This window comes from Sus scrofa, chromosome 5, assembly GCF_000003025.6.
Source record: "Sus scrofa isolate TJ Tabasco breed Duroc chromosome 5, Sscrofa11.1, whole genome shotgun sequence".
Lineage (NCBI taxonomy): Eukaryota > Metazoa > Chordata > Mammalia > Artiodactyla > Suidae > Sus > Sus scrofa.
The window spans coordinates 62,243,001-62,261,397 of NC_010447.5; the positions used below are offsets into that span (position 1 = coordinate 62,243,001).

General features: G+C 38.4%; 1 protein-coding gene and 1 non-coding gene across 3 annotated transcripts; both read left to right on the forward strand.

Annotated features, from left to right (window-relative positions):
* KLRB1 (killer cell lectin like receptor B1) lies at positions 1,787 to 14,691 on the forward strand. Of its 2 annotated transcripts, XM_003126494.4 has the most exons (6): positions 1,797 to 1,987; positions 7,849 to 7,947; positions 8,645 to 8,719; positions 10,344 to 10,498; positions 10,864 to 10,979; positions 14,534 to 14,691. In XM_003126494.4, exons 1-6 carry the CDS (start codon positions 1,912 to 1,914, stop codon positions 14,673 to 14,675), a joined length of 663 nt encoding a protein of 220 aa, XP_003126542.2. In that variant the 5' UTR covers positions 1,797 to 1,911; the 3' UTR covers positions 14,676 to 14,691. The 2 variants fall into 2 exon arrangements, with proteins under 2 accessions (XP_020948031.1, XP_003126542.2); XM_021092372.1 differs by lacking the exon at positions 7,849 to 7,947 and having other exon boundaries at positions 1,787 to 1,987.
* TRNAK-UUU lies at positions 14,880 to 14,953 on the forward strand. Its single transcript has one exon. It is a non-coding gene; the product is annotated as a tRNA-Lys (tRNA).

Sequence of the window (18,397 nt, forward strand, 5' to 3'; positions counted from 1 at the left end):
GAAAATAGTATTTTCTTTTTTTTCCAACTTAGATGGATTTATTTCTTTTTATTGTCTCATTAGCTTGGTTAGAACTTCCAATACTGTGTTGAATAGAAGTGCTGAAAGCAGGCATCCTTATTTTGACCTTAGAGGAAAAGCATTCAGTCTTTCACCATTGATTATGCTGTTGACTATGGGCTTTTCAAAAATAGCCTCTATTATGTTGAGATAGTTTTCTTCTATTCATTCCTGGTTTGTTGAGTGTTTTTATCATGAAAGAATGTTGAATTTTGTGAAACATTTTTTTCTCCTTCAACTGAGATAATCATATTTTTTTTTCTTCATTCTATTAATGCAATGTATTACAATGCTTGATTTGCCTATGTTAAACGATCCATCTATTCCAGGAATAAATCCATTTGGTCATGATATATAATCTTTTTAATGTTCAGTTGAATTCAGTTTCTTAATATTTTGTTGAAAAATTTTATATGACTATTCCTCAGTAATATTTGTCTTTTTTTTTTTTGGTAGTGTTTTGTCTATCTTTGGTATCAGGGTAATTCTAGTCTCACAGAGCTTGAAAATGTTCCATCCTCCTCAGATTTTTGGAAGATTTTCAGGAGAATTGGTGTTAATTTTTCTTTAACAAATACCTAATAGTCACAATCATGCTTCATAACTTGAAACTAAACTTCAGAGCACTAAAAACACTATTTTAAGCTAAGAGTAGTCTATTAATCTTTAACTCTTTGCTTTCTCTGTTGTTTTACTCAGCAGTCTTGCCTACGTTTACAACTCCATTTTCCATATTTTGCATCTTTTTTTTTTAGCACAAACATTTCAGGAAGATTTTAGAGCTTTTGAAAGGCACCCTGTAGTTTTTTCATTAGTGTTTACTTTTTACAACATTGCAGTAAATATTATTTATCTTGATTCCTAAGTTTTTTGGAAGCTTCTTAAATTTGCACCCTAGAAAACTGCCTCATTTACCTCATGCTAGTCCTAACATGGAGAAAGGTACTCAAAAATATAGAATTATCATATGACCCAGCAATTCCACTCTTGGGCATATATCTGACAAAACTTTCCTTAAGAAAGACACATGCACCCTCATGTTCGTTGCGGCACTATTCACAATAGCCAAGACATGGAAACCCAAATGTCCATCGACAGATGAATGGACAGAAAGATGTGGTATGTATACACAATGGAATACTACTCAGCCATAAAAAAGAATGACATAATGCCATTTGTAGCAATATGGATGGAACCAGAGACTCTCATACTAAGTGAAGTAAGTCAGAAAGAGAAAGACAAATACCATACGACATCACTTATATCTGGAATCTAATATACACCACAAAGGAACCTTTCCACAGAAAAGAAAATCATGGACTTGGAGAATAGACTTGTGGTTGCCAAGGGGGAGGGGGAGGGAGTGGGAAGGATGGGGAGCTTGGGGTTAATAGATGCACACTATTGCCTTAGAAATGGATTAGCAATGAGATCCTGCTGTGTAGCACTGGGAGCTATGTCTAGTCACTTATGATGGAGCATGATAATGTGAGAAGAAAGAATGTAAGCATGTAGGTGTAACTAGGTCACCATGCTGTACGGTAGGAAAAAATAAATAATGTATTGAGGAAATAATAATTTAAAAAAACATAATGGTTACAAAGACAACAAACAGAACTTCCCAGAATTTTGTCAAACAACAGACCAATTAATTGCATGTGAAGTATTATGGACACCCAGTAAGTGGATTTTCTCACTAATCTACCGAAAAAACCCACATGTTGAAGTGCGGTGACATAAGAGAGACAACAGGGTTTTTCAAGACTGGTCACTTCCTTTTGCTGGTCTTGCCTCATAGAACTTGGAGTTTTTCCTTTTACCCAAGTTTAGTGCTAAATTCTTCTGTTTGCAATGGAAAGACAGGTGATATATGCGGATTTAAACTTATCCAGGGATTCCGGCCTTGAAAGCTCATCAGCTCCTCAGAGTAAGTGCCTCTGCCTTTCCTTTGGGCATTTATATATTTTCCAGAGTTAGATTTTTTTCTTTTAAATTCATGGCTTTAAATCATGGTTTTGAAGATGAACAGCAGTGTATGTTAATATTAAGTAGGTTTAGCATGGCTTGTCTGTAGGGACTCACAACTGTGGGGAAAAAAACACATACCTCATAAATTTATTTTTTCTCAAGATACCAGTGTGAGAAGTGAACTTTGCTCCTATTACTGAGACTTGGCTAAAAGATCCTGAAGGATATCTTTCATGTTTGAACAAAGGAATATTTTTAGAGATACATAACTACCTTACTGTAATAGTAAGCTACCTTATTACGATTCCCTCTACAAAATACTGAGATTAAGTTCCAGTGCATTTGCATCCATGGCATTCCTTTCAGATTGTATGGTATAAGCGTAATAATTAACATCTTTCACTCTCCAAAGGGAAGGGGAAAAAAAGTGTTCTGGAAGAAAATTATGTTCAAGATCACAGACTTGAATATAATTACCATCTGGTGATTTTTAAATGAAAAAGTATAACTGTTTAGGAGACAAAGACACAAGATATGGGAGAACATCACTGATGAACCTATTCTATATTTGTTGTTGAAGTTGACACTTTTCTGTTTATCAGAGGAGTTAATATTCCAAGTGAAAGAAATAAGGAATTCTAAGGTGATGGATTCCACGGCCTGGGCTTGGATAAAAAGAAATCAAAAACTAGGCAGAAAAAAAAAGCATAAAATTATCATGACATAGTATTATCTCGTGAAGCCTAACCAAATTTACTAACATTTAAAACATTGCAATTTGTATCCAATCTGATATTCATTCCATATGGTGCTTAGCAAGTGGGTTGTATCTTTTTAAGATGGTTCATATAATTTGAAACTATTAAATTACCAGCATCCTAAATTGGGGTTTGAAAAGTCTTGGAGTTATCAAATAATTTCATGATCCCCTCCACATGGGGGTGAAAGGAAATTGGAAGCTTTGATAACTACAGTGAGATTCCAGTCAAGCATAAGTTATTTTTTGGTGGAAAAGAGCAAGATTTTTTATTCCCTACTCAGAACTAGCAAAAGTGAGGAGAAGGCAGGATGGTCTTGGAAGGAGATTTTGGAGAAAGAATACAGAAAATGACAGCTAGAGTTTCCTCAAAAGCTACTATCTATGATCCCTAACCAATGGGGCCATAAAATGTGTCTATCTTGATTGGAAGCATTATTCCCCAAAATATGGTTCTATAAGTAAATCTGAAAAATAGCAGAGTTCCCATTGTAGCTGAGTGGTAACGAACCCGACTAGTATGCGTGAGGTTGCAGGTTCTATCCCTGACCCTGCTCAGTGGGTTAAGGATCTGGCATTGCGTGAGCTGCAATGTAGGTCACAGACATGGCTCAGATCCCACATTGCTGTGGCTGTGGCATAGGTCAGCAACTGTAGCTCTGATTTGACCCCAGCCTGGAAACTCCATATGCCATGAGTGTCTTTAAAAAAAGTTTTTTTTTGGAGTTCCCATCATGGCTCAGTAGTTACCGAATCCAACTAGGAACCATGAGGTTGCGGGTTCGATCCCTGGCCTCGCTCAGTGGGTTAAGGATCCGGCATTGCCTTGAGCTGTGGTGTAGGTTGCAGACCCGGCTCAGATCCCCCGTTGCTGTGGCTCAGCGTAGGCCGGTGGCAACAGCTCCGATTAGACCCCTGGCCTGGGAACCTCCATATGCCACAGGAGCAGCCCTAGAAAAAGGCAAAAAGACAAAATAATAATAATAATAATAAAAATTTTTAAAGTTTTTTTAATATTTTTTTAAAGAGTTGCAACATTTATTTCAGGTTTTCTCTCTCTCTCTTTTTTTGTATTTTTTTTTTTTTTCTTTTTTGCCACATAGGCAGTATGTAGGAATTCCTGGCCTAGGGATTGAACCTCCACCATGAAGCAGCAACCAGAGCCATAGCGGTGAGAAAGCAGGAGCCTCAACCTGCTAGGCCATCAGAAATGCCCTGAATTTTTTTTATTAAAAAAATTAAAAAATTTTTAAAAAGTAAATCTGAAAACTAGTAGAATGAAGTCAGAACAAAATAGGTGACTCTAAAAAAACACTTGTCAATTGAGTAAAATAGGTGACTCTAAGAAAACACTTGTCAATTGAAAAAAAATACCTAACCTAAAAGCTGAGAATTATGTATTCAGTGGCTTCACCTAGGATTATAGCCAAGAAGATAGACTCTCAGATAGCTCTGAGGAACTATTCCCAAGAGGTAATGGAAGAGCCTGGATATATAGGAGATTTTGCTGGGGAAAAAAAATGCAGTCAAACATCAAAAATTACTGGTAATCACAAAAACAGACATTCTCAAGTTAATGATTTTAGTGCTTTTCTATTTGTGAGAAGATGCAAGAATCCAGACTTACCAAAATCATTCCTTTGCTATGCATCTTAACTATCTAGGGCTTGTGTCCTATTTTTTTCCATCTCGAATCCCCTCAGGGTGCACAGTTGGGGGGAGGGGTGCGGCTGCAGTGTCTGATGGCTTTAAGGCCAAAATATCCTTTGTTTAATGAAATAGCAGGCAACTTTCTTCCCCCCCCAACACTGATCCGGTATTACAATTATTGTGAAAGTACTACTGTGCTCTTCGGCTAAACTCTTCAGGCTGCGGTAACTGTGTAGAACAGTGCTTTTATCGAAGAGAATCAGGAAAGCCAGAGAGAGAGATGTGAGTTGTGACCTATTTTGCTTACGGGCCAGGAATTGATCTCTTAGAAAGGTAGATAGGTGTTGCAAAATGCCTCTAGAGTTTTACTCGTTCACCCCAAAATAAGCACTTGCTCTGTGCCAGGCATGTTCTAGGAGAGAGCAGTGAACAAAACAAAACATAGTTTCCTTCACTGCATTTATGTTGTACTACTATGAAGGCATACAAATAAACCAATAGCTAAGTATTATATATAGAAGCTCAGATGGCATTAAGTGCAATGGAGGAAAACCTTTTTTAAAATGGAATTGAGAGGTCGTTTTTGGAGAGGGTACCATATCAAAAAGAATTATCATAGAAGGGCTGCCTGACAAGATGATGTGTGACTCAAGATCTGAAAGGGGTGATAAAGGCATGCTTGCTGGGGGAAGAGTATTCTAGAAGTTGTAGCGGCAGGTGAAAAATCCCTGGGATGTGAACGTGCCTGTCCTACTTTAGAGGGAGTACGTGGGTTTGTGGGAAATGGCAGCATGTCTGTTTGGAAAATGGCAGGAGATGGAGTTAGAAAAATAATGGGAAGCTGGATTGAACAGGGATTTGTAGACAGGTTTATAGACTCAGATCTACTTGATAGAAAGCCATGGGAAAGTTCAGAGCAATGAAGTGAGATGATGTAACATACTATGTATATCCAAACAAAAAATAGCCCTAAGTGGGCATTTCCAGATAACTAAATATTCCATAGCCTCTTCAGTTTATTGTTGTAACTCTAATCCCATGTCATGTGGCAGAAAAAAAGTAACCCATTCAATTCTTTACTTTTTAGATGCATAGTTGCTCTGTGCCAGGCATCATGTCTAAGAGAATGATTTCATATCACCCTTTCCAAAACTTCATGAAGTAGATAGTATTCCACATTTCATAGCTGAGGAAATCTGTAGGTTATGAAGGTTCATGACCAAAGTATTATGCTCAAATCCAAGTCTGTTAGATCTGAGAGCCTCTCTCTTCACCACCATGATACTTCAGAAAAAAATACTAACATAGTGACTCTATGAAGCTTTCCCCATTTCTCAAAGTTCCAAGGGAGGGAAGGAAGTATAAGAAAAGAGAGAAAAAGGTAAAATAACATACACTGTAAAGAAAGGTCACCTAGGACTAGGCTTAGGCTTTATGAGTTTGGCCCCTCTATGTCCCACTGGTTTGCATTAAAAGTTCTAAGTCAATATCCTCCCATCTGGTTCTGCCATTTTTGGAAATATGACCTTTAGTCTCCTCTAAGTGTCTACTGTTATCTTTTCCTTCCAGATGATAATCCATCTGCCAACAACTTGAATCTACTCTATTATCTGTTTCCTCCCACAATCTTTTACCACATTTAGCTATCCTAAATTCCATCTCTCCAAGGACATTTTAACTTTTTTTTTTTTTTTTTTGGCCTCACCCACGACATGTGGAAGTTCCTGGGCCAGGGATCGAACCTACCCCACAGCAGTGACGAAGCTGGATCCTTAACAATCAGGCCACCAGGGAACATCCCCCAAGGAATTGCAGAGAGAGCTAAATGTCAGCATCATAGCAGAAGAAATCATTAGTAGTTGTCTGAAAACTGGGGTCACACAACTTAAGCTCCAGGTAGAGTGTATAAAAATAAAATAGAAAAGGACATATAGGTACTGTGGAACATTTAATGAGAATAAAGACTATATTTTATTACAGACATATCTGATACTAGAATCTTTAACAAGTGACGCAAAGCAAGTGTCCATTTATATTGAGAAATAATAGAAAATATATAAAAGGAGTAGACACTATAAATAAAGAGCTATAGATAAATTAGAAAACCTTTACTTGTTAAGACCCTTGGCTCTAGTAATACATTTTAGAAAACAATTATAATTGTAATATATCTAACATATTACAAGCCAAATGGGAATAAAAGGGGTTTATAATTAAGTCAGATATAGAAATTGTCTAAGCACAATTTGAAGTAGAATAACTGAGGTAAGAATTATCAAAATAATTCCTGTCAGAGCTGCTTTAATTTTGGAAGTTGTGTCTTAGTGTTTCCCAAGAATTTTTGTATCAGTAAGTTCCTCTTTTCTTATTTTTCTCTGTGAAATCCATGTTTTTTAAAGATGTCTGGAAGCAAATACATTGATAACATTATCATTAATTTATGATTCCATTTTACTAATTAATATAATCTCAACTTTTTCTTCTTATGACCACACCTGCAGCATATGGAAGTTCCTGGGATAGAGGTTGATTCAGAGCTGCAGTTGCTGGCCTACACTACAACCACAACAACAAAGGACCTGACCCACAACTGCAACCTACGCCACAACTTGCAGTAATGCTGGATCCTTAACACACAGAACAGGACGAGGGATCGAACCTGCTTCCTTATGGAGACTACATTGGGTTCTTAACCCACTGAGCCACAGAGGGAACTCCTATAATCTCAACTTTTGATGAACATGAGATACACAGTAGATTGCTATTGACGTGAGTGCAGAGAAAAGCAAAGATTTGACATTTTTTAGATGATGCAATATTGCAGATTTAGGTTCACATTACGGCATACTCATTGAAATATTGAAAACAATGTGCAAACTCACAAACTTCCTTGAATTCCATACATTTGGTCCAAGTTGGAAATGACTGTTTCAGACAACAGCAAAGTGGAGGAATCCATGTCTAAAAATAGAATTGTCCTATATCACCAGCACATTAAAAAAAGCTGTTCGGCACAAAATAGAGCCTAAAAAAAAAAGTGTCTTGAATGAATAAGGACCATCCTTTTTAGCCAAAATTCTTGGACTTCCTACAATAGGACACATACTTCATTTTAGTATAGCACTTGGCGCTTTTCAAAACATTGTCACATCTATTTCATTTGCTTCTTATACCAATCCTTCACATACAAGACAGGCAAACATTTTTCTGTTTTATCAATGATCAAACTCTCAGCTGAATCTGAGGTTCCTCTTTGTGGGACCCTACTTTAAGATGATTGATGAATATTCTCTCCTGCCCCCACCACCCCTACAACCTGAATCTAACTGTTCTTGTGTGATCCAAACAACCTTTGCTTTTTGTACCAGATGGACTCAACTGAGTTAACCTAGTATGTTTTCTTAATGTCTCAGATGTTTGTCAGGGTCCACCTTGGCATAAATTTGCTCTGAAACTTGGTTGTGCTGGGATTACTCTTCTTTCCTTGGCTGTGATTTGGTTGAGTATTTCAGGTAAGTGATGCAAGATAATTTATATCTTGTTCTACTTTTTCGACCTATACCATAAATATTCAAGTATATTAGCATCACTTGGCCACCCCAAAGAGTGAAGACAAGTGACAGACCAGTGAAGGAGAAGACAGTTACAAAACCGTGCTTCTAACAGTGTTCAGCGATAGGTGCTTTGCCAAACCGATCCTCTCCTATTTTTCTTCCAAATGGTTCTGATAGTCTTCACAGGGGATTTTACATGTGTTCTAAGAAGTTTTTAAAAAATCACAATTATGATAAAAAAAAGGGCACAATAACAAAGAAAAGTTTCCAAATAGTTACAGTTTCTTAAGTGCTTACTCAATTCCAGATTGTCCTAGGCAATCTCTCCCATGAGATAAGCCATGGGCTACTCATGATGAGGCTAGAACGTGCAGGGAGGAGTGTAAGCAATTTAAGAATTTAAGTAACACCTTCGGGTTTACTTATCCATCAGATAACAGGTAACTCAATGTCTGCGTGTGTTCACTGGTTATGTGTTCGTTTATGTATGCTGTCTTCTAAGTAGACCCTTTGTTACTACTGCTTTTGCCTCTCTCTTCCATCCATACTCAAGCTTGTAGAGAAAACAATTTGCTGAAGTGATAAATATAATACATCCTTTGCCGTGCATAATGCAGCATTAATCTTTCTTTGATGATTTCTCCTTCTTTACTAGTGATATTCTTACGACAAAAATTGTCAATAGAAGAAACCAGCATGGATGTTCCAGAGAGCAGGAACGAAACCACAGGTATATTTTGCGGCTCGAATTTCCGAAGAATAGCAGCTACCATTCCATAAGTCTCATGCATTACCTTGTGTTATCTTAGTTAAGGCTCATAACACAGTCCAGGCTCACAACACCCCTATGTTCAGATAGGATTATCACTCTGATTTTACAGTTGATAAAACCCAGGCAAGGAAAGGTTAAGCAACGCACTCGGGGTCCTATAAGTACTAAATGGTGACACTGAGAATTGTACTTTGGTGATCTAACTCAGAGCCTATAATCCTAACTACAAGAGCGTACCGCCTTATGGGAGGCTGCTGCTAGACAGTCAATAATAATAGCCAAAAAAAAAAAAAAAAGCTAAAAGACAAAGTATATATTTAAATGGAATATTGATGATTTTAATGATTGTACCAGACAGATAACTTTAGTCTGAAGTTGATTAATGAAACACAAACATAAAATGAACTCTTTAATCTTTATTGTATTAATCAAGACGTTGATCTTGTTATCACACTTACTAAGTAGTGTGTGTTAAGAAAGTCACTAGCAGCATGTGATCATTTATTCTGCACATTTGTATGGAACAGAAATGTTAAGAAACCTAGGGGGAGTTCCCATCGTGGCTCAGTGGTTAACGAATCCGACTAGGAACCATGAGGTTGCGGGTTCGATCCCTGGCCTCGCTCAGTGGGTTAAGGATCTGGCATTGCTGTGAGCTGTGGTGTAGGTCACAGATGCGGCTCAGATCTGGTGTTGCTGTGGCTGTGGTGTAGGCTGGCAGCTGTAGCTCCTATTAGACCCCTAGCCTGGGAATCTCCATATGCCATGGGCATGGCCCTAAAAAAAGCACCAAAAAAGAAAGAAAGAAAGAAACCTAGAAAATCCTTCTGGGAAATGCTATTTAAGAGATCACATTAATAGGCAAATATATAACTTTGCAATTAGAAATTTTCTTGTGGGGAGTTCTCATTGTAGCTCAGCAAGTTAAGACCTGATACAGTCTCGGTGAGGATGCAAATGCAATCACTTTCCTCGCTCAGTGGGTTAAGGATCTGGCATTGCCTCAAGCTGTGCTGTAGGTCACAAACGTGTCTCAGATCTGAAATTGCTGTGGCCATGGTATAGGCCTGCAGCTGCAGCTCCAATTTGACCCCTAGCCCAGGAATTTCTATATACTGCCAGTGTGACCATAAAAAGAAAAAAAAAAATTTCCGTGTAATATTTTCTCCATGGCATTTGCCCTAATTTAGTGAAATGAAGTATTAGTTTCTTTTCATTTTACATTTTGTTTAAAGTAGACATTTTAAATGTAAGTTTGAGATTGTTGTCCATGTAGTAGGATAAGCACCAGTGACGAATTTAAGGAAACTCAGAAAGAGTTTGACTCTACCAGCATCTGATTGTGTGGACTTGAACAAGTTATTCTGTTTGTCGGTGATTCAAATGGTCACTCCTTTCTAAATCTTGGTACCGGAACCAACAGTAAGTCTCAAAACCCTTCACCAATCATTGTAACAGCGATGACCAAAGACCTCCCTTTTTTCTTTATAGTGACCTGTGCATGTATAATTAGTCACAGTGGGGTGGGGACAGGTTAGAAATATAATACTTATTTATGTCTTCTTCCCCTTTCTTATTTTAGAAAGACCAGCTCTGCTAAAGTGCCCAACAAATTGGCACCCATTCCAAGATAAATGCTTGTTTTTTTATAACTCTTATAAACACTGGAATGAAAGTCTAGCTGACTGTTCCACAAAAGAATCCAGTCTGCTGCTTATTCAAGATAATGAAGAATTGGTAAATAATTAAGTAAAATGCTTTAATTTGACTTAGCACTTTCTTCCAGCCATACTAAGCTCTTCATGCTTTAGCCTGTGTGTTCTATGCAGGTAGAAGTAGTAACTTTGACTTTCAAGAAGCTCACACTCTGAGAGACTAAACAGATGTGTAAGCAAATGATTAGACACAATTTAATGAATTCAACAATATAAACATATAGATAGACACAGCACAAAGGGAATAATTAACTCTGATGGGAAATTAGGAAAGGCTTTATAGAGGAGGTGATACTTGAACTGGGTTTTAAAGGCTGAGTAGAGAATGCAAACCACAAATAGAGAAGACAATTCCATGTCCAATCATTTCTTCTGATTTATTTACAGAGACTCATACAAAATCTGATAGATAGTGGAGGAATTATATTTTGGATTGGACTAAATTTTTCCTTACCAGAGGAGAACTGGAAGTGGATAAATGGCTCCTTTTTAAGTTCTGAGATGTAAGTATTAGAAAGGCTAATATGAATATGCAGTTTCCAATGATTCTGAAGTTGGTCAAAAAATTCCGTATGTGAAAAGACATCAATCAGCCCTTCATAACAATATATATTTTTTTATCTGCAATGGAGTTTTAGGAAACAAGGAAGAGATTAACTCCTTTGGAAGGGGCACATAAAAAAGTTTTAAAATAAAATGTGTTTTAAATTTTAAGCTCTTGTTTTTTGAATGATTTTTAAAAATTTATTTAAACTGCAATTTATATAAATGTGAACAACTCATTCACAGACTCAAATAGCATAACATTTAAAAATCAAGAAACTTCTAGGAATTCCCGTCATGGCTCAGAGGAAACAAATCTGAGTAGCATCCATGAGGATGCAGGCTCGGCCCCTGGCCTCACTCAGTGGATTGAGGATCCGGTGTTGCCATGAGCTGTGGTATAGGTCACAGATGTAGCTTGGATCTGGCATTGCTATGACTGTGGTGTAGGCCAGAGGATACAGCTCCAATTTGACCCCTAGCCTGGGACTCTCCGTGTGCTGCAGGTGCGGCCCTAAAAAGACAAAAAAAAAAATTAAGAAATTTCTAGCTGGAATCTATTGGCACAAAGAATGGTTTAAATAGTGTTCTTAAAACTGTGGGACCATGTATCTTAGTGGGTTACAACCAGCATTGGAACAATGAATAGGAAAGGGAAAAAATAGAGTTAATAGCACAGTGTGGAACCCAGGCATTTGAGAGAAACTACCCACATTATGACAACTATTGTAGACTATTTTAACCAGTGGTATAAGAGAGAGAGTTGTTTCAGGGGATATGGTGGAGAAGCACAAACCACAGAAAAGCTATTCACAGATTCTCGTGTAAGATGGTCGAGATAACCATAGGTGTTACAGGAGGATTCGTACTACACAGTTAAGTTACACATTTAAATGGACTTCATGGTTATTTGCACAGAAGAGGGCAGGACGTCTTTTTCCCTTGAAAGCAAAAAACGTGCAGGCATCCAAATTTCTGAACAGAACTTTGGATGAGTTTTTGAGAACAGATGCCAGTGTTATGCTATTTGAGTCTGTGAATGAGTTGTTCACATTTATATAAATTGCAGTTTAAATAAATTTTTTTAAATCATTCAAAAAACAAGAGCTTAAAATTTAAAACGCAGGAGCAAAGGATTTCCCTTGTGGTGCAGCAGGTTAAGGATCCAGCACTGTCACTGCAGCAGCTTGAGTCACTGCTGTGGTGAGGGTTTGATCCCTGGCCCAGGAACTTCTGCATGCTGTGGGCTTGGCTGAAAAAATAACAACAAAATCATAGGAGCATGTTTATGTTTATCAAAATATAGTAATCATGTAAGTATGGAAAATTATTAAACATTGAAAGAAATATTTGTTTAATTAGCAAATTTTGATATTGACTCACGTTCTAAAATATTTTTTTTAATGCAGCACTCAAAAATGAAATTTATTTTAAAATAAAGTGTTTAGAGTTCCTGTTGTGGCTCAGTGGTTAAAGAACCGGACTAGCATCCATGAGGAGGCAGGTTCAATCCCTGGCCTCGCTCAGTGGGTTAAAGGATCTGGCATTACCGTGACCTGTGGTATAGTCTACAGACGAAGCTTGGATCTGATATTGCTGTGGCTGTGGCATAGGGTGTCAGCTACAGCTCCAATTTGTCCCTTAGCCTGGGAACCTCCATATGCCATGAGTGCAGCCCTAAGAAAAATTTTAAAATATAAAATAAAGTGTTCTGGACTAGAAATAATGTATGAAAAGGCAAAATATATTTTATTAAAATCTACTCTAATTTTTTTTTTTTTTTTTGCCTTTTCTAGGGCCGCTCCGGCAGCATGCGGAGGTTCCCAGGCTAGGGGTCCAATCGGAGCTGTAGCCTCCGGCCTACGCCAGAGCCACAGCAACGCAGGATCCAAGCCACATCTGCGACCTACACCACAGTTCACAGCAATGCCGGATCCTTAACCCACTGAGCAAGGCCAAGGATCTAACCTGCAACCTCATGGTTCCTAGTCGGATTCGTTAACCACTGAGCCATGACGGGAACTCCCATACTCTGATTTTTTATGTTTTCTGCAGATTATTTTCTCTACTTTATTACATATAAATGTAACTCTGATACTAACTTATTTTTATTTTTTGTAAATAGTAAAGGTTAACTTTGGTTTGTATGTGTTTGGTTTGTTTGGTTTTGGTTTGTATGTGTTTCTTATTGGGACATTATGTTTATTTTATTAAGGTTTATAATAAAGTTGGAAAACTCTGAAGTGTCCCTATGAGCAGAAATATAGGCAAAGTTGATGGATTAAATTCAATTGAATATTCTATTTTATTTTGAGGATGAAAGTGATGGTTTGGTTGAAACAGTGATCAGATAAACCTGAAAGGTATCATTTTATAGTAGAAAGAGCAGCAGCTAGACTCTGCTTTTATTTCAGTTCTCAACCCTGGTTTTCAGGTAAAGAAAAACATAAAGGGTGATGATAATTTTTTTTCATCGGACTGTTCTGAGGGTTTAATAAGATAACGGTGGAGAATGAGGTAGAGATCTCGTCAAGGAAGGCCTGGGGCAACACCAAAAACTTTTTGGAAAGGGAGCCATCGACTTGGCCAAATGAGCATTCAAAAAGTTCTCTTGCAAACTGAAGCAAAGACCAGAAGGGTGCAAGAAGCCAAATATAGGGCACTTACGCAATAGCTTGGTTGAGAGAGGTTCCTCAAGAGGAGGAAACCTAATTGGCATCTCAGGGCCAAGGGCCAAGAACCAGAACAAAGTAGCAAAGAAAAGCTCTGAAAGAGTCCTGCCCACGGCCACCACTTCTCTTGCTATTTGAGACAAAGAGGTAAATGGCTTGCACTCAACCCATGCTGGCATCCCAAACCCAACTTGCATCATACCTCCCACCTGCAGGGAGTCATATGATCAGTGCTTCTTTGGACCTGATAGTACTGTGTATCATCCTAGAAGAGACCCACCAACGTATTCGAAATGGGAATAAAATGAAACTCCAAGTGCATATGACATGAGCGGAGCCTCCTTTCCCTACTACCTTCAAATTCCTTAGACCCTGCGTATCCACCACCCTCAAAGTACTAATTACCTTTCCTGAGCATGTGCTCTGTTTAAGTGTGATCATGCTTTCACATGCCTCCCCCAATACTAGGGGGCTATATCCTATAACATTTAAGAAAATCAAGGCTCTGTGAAGTTAAGAAACATTCACATGACACTTCAATAGTAGGAAAAAGGAGATTCAATTTCCGGTTTCCAAAGCATCTCGTTTGTATGTATCGTTATGTCATTTCTTGTGAAAACCGTTCTTGGCCAGTGAAGATGGGCTTGCAATTTCCAGAGGTTTAGAATAGCTTTACATTCAAAGTTTGTATCAATATTCACTTGTGACTGTGTACTTATGCTATGCTTAATAATTGAGCATCCCATTGTTTCCAGAAAGTTGTAGAAAATACCTGCTGGGTGAGAAGAATTATGTGAGAAAAGTCACAAACACTAAGTAGAGGCTTTTCTTCTGCTCCACAGATTACCTATTACTGGTGTTGCTGGGGAAAACAACTGTGTCTCCATCTCAAAGACACAAATGCTTTCTGAGCCCTGTGATTCAGAAAATAAATGGATCTGCCAAAAAAACCTAAAACCTGTCAGAAATATAGTAAAGAAATAAAGTATATTCTGCCTCTTAGCCATCCATTTCCTCTCCATTTCTTTAATTTCCATTTCAGGTCTCTGTTATTTTTAACTCAGTGTTCTGTTGCAATAGCTGAATGTGCATTTCTTGGTACAAAGTGAACGGATCCTGAGACTTCTCTCATGAATCTTACAGAAGTTCATGTTTAACTTCTTCATTCAGTAAATGAGAAAACAAAGGGCCTGGATAGCTCAGTTTGGTAGAGCGTCAGACTTTTAATCTGAGGGTCCAGGGTTCAAGTCCCTGTTCAGGCGCTTCCTTCTGGAGTTCCCATCATGGCACAGTGGTTAACGAATCCGACTAGGAACCATGAGGTTGTGGGTTCAATCCCTGGCCTTGCTCAGTGGGTTGAGGATCCGGCGTTGCCGTGAGCTGTGGTGCAGATTGCAGACACAGCTCGGATCCCACGTTGCTGTGGCTCTGGCGTAGGCCGGTGATTACAGCTCCGATTGGACCCCTAGCCTGGGAACCTCCATATGCCGCAGGAAGCAACCCTCAAAAAGGCAAAAAGACAAAAAAAAAAAAAAAAAAAAAGGAAACATAAAGAAAACATGTGTCATTTGAAGTGATGCTCCGTGGAAAAAAAGCCCAGACCAGCTAAGGGGAATGAGGTCTAACCCTGACATACAGATGTGGCCTTCACGCATCCTCTCTACAGCTTAGCTCACTTCCAGAAAAGTTTTAGTAAGTGATTTGTAAAATCCTCTCCTTCTCTCATAGCCTGTGATTTTTTTCATAGCATCACACACCTGTGGGTTGTAGAAGAAACTGGTTTAATGCGCATCGTCGTGAGTCACATCAGAGACCCATTACTAAAAGAGTTTGGGAGGGGACCTTAACTCGTCCCATCATTTCAAAGTTCTTCCCATTTTAATTTTCTCATTGCTCTTTGATTTTCCTTCAGCGTCCTTTCTACGGCTCACACACAAGCTGTAGGAAACATAGCATCAAATTTTTCATTACTCTGATGAAAATGTGATTTTTTTTTCAACCCTGCAGTTGGGGAAACGGAAGTTAAGAGGCATGTTTATTCTGATAGATCTCTTGAGTTTTCACTTTTTAAAACCACATGCCAAGTTTTCTATGAAAACAAACAAAGGCCAACATTGAATTTACTCTCTAAGGAGACACATACTAAAATTTCAGAAAAGTAGATATCTACTTTCATAATTCAGTGCAAAGTTGAATTATATAAATTCAAGTAATACTATGGTGACCAAAATAAAAATTTAATTCCAGGTATAATCCCTAAGTGTAATTCTAATTCTGATGGAAATCGCCCTCCACGTATTGCTGTTGTTTCCCTCATCTGATGTGTGAGAGCTGCTCATAGCCAACTTGAGTAAGGTTCCCAAACTGGACATTGATAAAGCCAGGACTAGACACGAGACTTCTCCCTGAAGCAAAGATCCATCCTAGCTTCTTCCTACGTGAATATTTCCTCCATTTTCCAGCGTGTCTATTTCAATATTAACCGCTCAACTGGGTTTTTACGCATTTCTTCTCCTAGAACCAGCATCTGAGGAATTAAAACATTAAGAAATGTTTTTTTTTACCGGCCCCTCCTTTGACAGTAGGAGCGGTCTCATACAAATTCAAAAAGTGAGTTTATCGCCACCTTGTGACCATTATGTACATCTGCAACTGTGAAAGTGCAGTTAGAGGAGCAAAGTGTCGCATTTACAGAACGGTTCAAGAATAGTTCATTTAACATCAGTATTTTCCTTACCTAGATCCAACAATTATTACAATTTTCTTGCTTTCTATTACCTTATTTTCTGAAAGCATTAAAAGTAAGTTGCATATATAAATAAATCTAAGAAAATTAAAAATAATGTTAATAAATATTCCAAGATGTATTTTACATCCAGATTTTCCCCAAACGTCTTTTTTAACCCCTTCCCTCCTCAATACAGAATCTAATCAAAGTTTACACTTTGCACTTGGTTATTGTCATGTTTAAAGATAATTCGAGCAATATTAAACATTTCTGAGTTTATTTGAGGAAAAATTGATTCACATGAGGCAACATCCAATCTAGCAAACAGAAAGGATCTCTAAAGGGCTTTACAAAATGAAAAACTTTTATAGGCAGAAAGGAGCAGGACCAAGGAAGTTGTACTTGGCAAAAAAAAAAAAGTGGCTAGTTATTGCAAGGTGACTTTCCTTTAAGGGATGGCCAAAATCTGTCAAGGAGATGAACTCGCCAATGCTGATCAGACGATTCCTAACTGACTGATGTAAGATTCCAATTCTGGGAGAGCCAAAACTGTCGTTAACATGGGGCTTAGCACAAGTGAATCCATTTTGAGTCTGTTGTTTATTTTATTATTATTATTATTATTATTTCCTTTTAGGGCTGCACCCATGGCATATGGAAGTTCCCAGACTAGGGGTTGAATCTGAGCTGAGGCTGCCAACCTACTACAGCCACAGCAATGTCAGATCCATGCCGCATCTTCGACCTACACCACAGCTCACGGCAACTACCAGATCCTTAACCCACTGAGCAAGGCCAGGAATCGAACTCACATCCTCAGGGATACTAGTCGGGTTCATTACTGCTGAGCCACGCCGAGAACTCCTATTGTCTTGTTTTTTAACATCACTTTGGTATTTTTTATTAAAGAATTGTCCATCTGCTCTTTTTCCCCCAGGGCATTTACTTATTGAAGAGTCTGGGTCACTTTTATTACAGGATGTCCTGCATTATGGTTAGTGATTTGATTGTTTTCTCATAGTTTTAGTGTTGACTTATTTTCTTTATCATTTATTTTAAAAAGTTTTTTTTGGCTGCCCCATGGCATACGAATGTTCCAGGCCAGGGATCAGATCCAAGCCACGGTTGCAACCTACGCAGCAGCTGTGGCCATGCCGGATCCTTTAACCCACTGTGCCAGGCCTGGGATTGAACCTGCGTACCAGCAAACAGAGACACCACGAATCCTGTTGCACCACAGTGGGAACTCCCGGTGTTGCTTTTAAAATGCAGCCCCCACTTTTTTTGACATTTGCCATTGAGAGTATGGATCTGTGCCCACCGCCCTTGAATGTGATTTCAATCAATGTGACATCTCTGGCTAGGTCATAAAACTTTGCTTACTTTGAGAAACTCTTAGGAAGCTTGCTCTCGGAACTCAGGCTGAGACCAAACTTCCCAGGTCTTCTTGACAACAGTCCAACCTGAAGTACTAAGTGATAGCCATCCCCCTCTTCCAAACTTGTAAGTAAAGAAGGCATTGCAGTGACTCCAGACCCAGCCATCACTGGATTGCACCTGCACTGGAAACTCTAGGAGAGAATCCCCTGTGAGAGCTGTAAGAGGTAACACAGTCATCATGGTTGAAATATTAGTCAGCCACAAAAAAAGGAGGATGTCCTGCCATTTGCAGCAACGTGCAAGGAACTCAAGCCATCACGCTAAGTGAGATAAGTCAGGCAGAGAAGGATAAGTACTTTATGCTCTCACATGTGGAATCTGAAAAAGAGAGAGTAAAGCAGTGGTTACCAGGGAATGGAAGGTGGGATGTAAGACTGGTAATGTTTAAAGGTACAAACTTGCAGCAAACAGTAAACAAGCCACAGTGATCTACAATGAATATAGACAATGATACTGTCTTAGAACTATGCAATATAATACATATCACCACAATGACAATTCTATTACGATACATAATGTACCAAAGTGATGCATCCTA